The 3,253-nt window shown below is 39.7% G+C and overlaps 1 protein-coding gene across 1 annotated transcript; it reads left to right on the top strand.

Moving 5' to 3' along the window:
- Positions 1-626: 626 nt before the first annotated feature.
- On the top strand, positions 627-1,881 carry rcvrna (recoverin a). Its single transcript, XM_068725699.1, has 3 exons — positions 627-1,029; positions 1,378-1,489; positions 1,591-1,881. Exons 1-3 carry the CDS (start codon positions 649-651, stop codon positions 1,707-1,709), a joined length of 612 nt encoding a protein of 203 aa, XP_068581800.1. The 5' UTR covers positions 627-648; the 3' UTR covers positions 1,710-1,881.
- Positions 1,882-3,253: the final 1,372 nt, after the last annotated feature.

The following is a 3,253-nucleotide window of genomic DNA, read 5'->3' as shown; positions in this document are numbered from 1 at the left end:
TTTATGTGTAACGTAAACAGGACAGGACCCAAAGTAGATCCTTGGGGAACTTCCTTTGACCTCAACTTTTATTTATATTATGGTGCAAATAAAAACAGTTGATCATCTTAAATCAAGCAATTGTTTGTTTTTTTCCTTTTAAAAGTGCTTTTCAGTTCATGTGGATTCAAAAATGGCCCTTAAAGCTGAACATTATTCATCGTATTACCACCTGGATACTCTTGATAGCTTGATACTTCTATTACCAATCATGTGTGGCCTGATGTAACTCAATATCACAGAGAGTTATTAAGCCCAGGGATGGCAGATGGGATTGTAGTTCAAGCAATAACACGGCGAAAAGGGCATTTAAGGTCCCCAGATGCTGACCTTTAAAGTGTTAGCCACCTGTTGCATTTAATCCTCTGCTTATACCTCCAGTATTTAACAGTGTCTTCAAAAAAAAGGTGTCATGGTGGTGTGAGGTGGTTTATCCCCTTAATCTTCCAAGACAGCTGTCTGGATTTAGGTGGCGATGACCATAATCTCATTTGGCACCTTGAGGGACAGCCAGGGTGATATATGAGGCAGAGTGAACTCCAACGAGCGCCGCCGAGGTTTTTAAACCCCCGAACACAGGAGGACAGACAAGAAGAAGAAGTCTGCAGGATGGGGAATACTAAGAGCAGCGCTTTGTCGAAGGAGCTCCTGGAGGAACTCAAGTTCAACACGAAATACTCAGAGTCCGAGCTCTGCACCTGGTACCAGTCCTTCCTGAAGGAGTGTCCCAGCGGGAAGATCAGCAAGCAGCAGTTTGAGGGCATCTACGCCAGCTTCTTCCCCAACGCGGACCCCACAGATTACGCGCGGCACGTGTTCAGGAGTTTCGACACCAACGCGGACGGGACGTTGGACTTCAAGGAGTACATCGTCGCTCTGCACCTCACATCCGGGGGGAAGACTCTGCAGAAGCTGGAGTGGGCCTTCGCCCTGTACGACGTGGACGGGAACGGAACCATCAGCAAAAACGAAATCCTGGAGATTGTTCGGGTACTTATACCTTTCTTTTTTGAATACGGAAACTAGAGGGATTGTAAGTAAGTGATTATGAGTCATTGATAAATAAATCCTGGTGATGTAAACTGCCATTATAATTTCCCCATTTTAAATTGCTCAGACAAACTGCACAAAATAATACATATACACTTATACAAAGCAAAGAAAAGCAGCAAGTTGTCATATTTCAGAAGCTCGAACCAGTAAATGGTCGATTGATTCATTTTCAAGCACTAACTGAATCCATTGCATAATACGCAGATTATTTCTATTATTTTGTGTGTATTTAATGATGAATGCATGCTCTGTAAAAACATGTGTAAAGAAATTACTCTCACTCAGTCGATATTCAACATGATTCCTGATGACGACCAGAAGAACCTCCCCGAGGATGAAAACTCGCCGGAGAAGAGGGCGGAGAAAGTCTGGGAGTTCTTCGGGAAGAAGGAAAACGGTAACTCATAATTCATAAACTCACAGCTGCTTCAAAGCCTCTCCCACGTGTTTGATGCTGTTCTACTTGTGCTGTTTATCTGTGTTTTTATCCTTTTCTAGATAAAATCTCAGAGGGAGAATTCATTCAGGGTGTGATGGACAACAAGGACATCCTGCGGTTGATACAATATGATGAGCCTCAGAAAATTAAAGACAAGCTGAAAGAGAAGAAGCAATAATATGTGGAAAAGCCGATTTTCAGACTTTTGTTTTTCTGTTTAAATTCTCATGTTCTGGCTGCTTGTCCTCTTCAACCACGTTTCTCTCTTCTTCTTTTTTTTGTCTTTGTACCCAGAAAACAATTCAATAATTGCATTTCATACCAGAAATCAAAAGCCGGGGAACTCTTGAAATGACAATTTAAGACCTGAGTTTAAAACTTTGTGCAGACACTATTAACCATGTAGTAAACAACATTGTTATACTGCCCAACAAAGCCAAAACGCAGTAACTTATACATATTTGGTCAATATGGACCAGGATACAACTACCTAATCATGGAAATTACAATATTATATAATTGAGTGTATATTGTTTGCAAAACAGCATGAAATAGTCATGAGAACTAGAAAGCAGAGGAAAAAAACAAGCTAAGGCTAGCTTGTAAGTTAGCCAACGCTAATTTAGCGTAGCCGTAACTGCAATCTCAAGGGAAATTTAAAACTTTAAAACCACATATTTTGTGTTTAATTAAACATGAATTTATAGCTCAAATGGACAAAAAAAATGTCCTTGTGTGTTTGGCCCAGTGATTGGCTCAATAGAGTGTAGTAACCAAATTTTAGCTAAATGCTAACTAGCCTAGCTAGCAGGGTAGCGGTAACGTTTCGTAGAACTCATGTGATTCTATTTTGTTGAACCACTTTTAATCACATTTTTGTGTTGAATTAAACATCAATGTTTTAGCTTATTAGCTCAAATGGAGAGAAGAGGCTGAAGAAGAAACAAAGAACATATTCTGTGTGTAAACATTGTGTTTTCCCTTCACCCTTTAGATTGTTTTTTCTATGTAAGGACAGTGACAATAGTTACAAGTTGTAAATTGTGTACTTTTCTATGGTGATTATTAAATGTTATACTATATGTTTCTTACTGCTCTCTAACTCATAGGCAGTATCCTGACTTGACGTCCGTACGGAGCTTAATCCGGACGCCTTTCCTCGACAGCCAATTCACTCTCTCATGTTTGGCAGCGTACCGGCAATGTTTGGTCACACTTGGAATTGATTCATTAGGTTGATAGCGAGAAAGTCTGGACGAGAGCTCCTTATGAGGGGAATTAGGCTCAGGTTAACAATCTGCCTGAATCAGCCGATCCTATTAAGAGCTGAAGGTCAACTGAGACGAACGCACTCCTTTACTTTAGGTGTGTGGTGAAGATAATGTGGACTTGACACACTGAAGAATACTTTAGTTGTACATATTGTTCGGCAAGCTACAAGTATTAAAATGATAATATATGTGTTACTGCAAAAGACTGTTTTAAATCATAGAATATGTGGAAACTTTGGCCTTCTACCAAATGGAAGATAGCTCCTGTTCTTACTTTGATAATGTAGTCTTTTGTGTTTTTTTAGATCATTATTATTACTTAAAAAGACAGTTCTGATGTTTTTAAGTGGGGTTAAATGTACTTTTTCATAGTCAGTGTATTACTGACAGTAGATGGACTTTAGAGAACCAGACAGGAGTACCAGCCCGGGATCAAAACAATGTACTGATG

This window comes from Cebidichthys violaceus, unplaced genomic scaffold (assembly GCF_023349555.1).
Source record: "Cebidichthys violaceus isolate CVI_PGR_0920_01 unplaced genomic scaffold, fCebVio1.0.p SCAF_36, whole genome shotgun sequence".
NCBI lineage: Eukaryota > Metazoa > Chordata > Actinopteri > Perciformes > Stichaeidae > Cebidichthys > Cebidichthys violaceus.
This window is presented reverse-complemented; position numbering and strand designations above follow the sequence as displayed.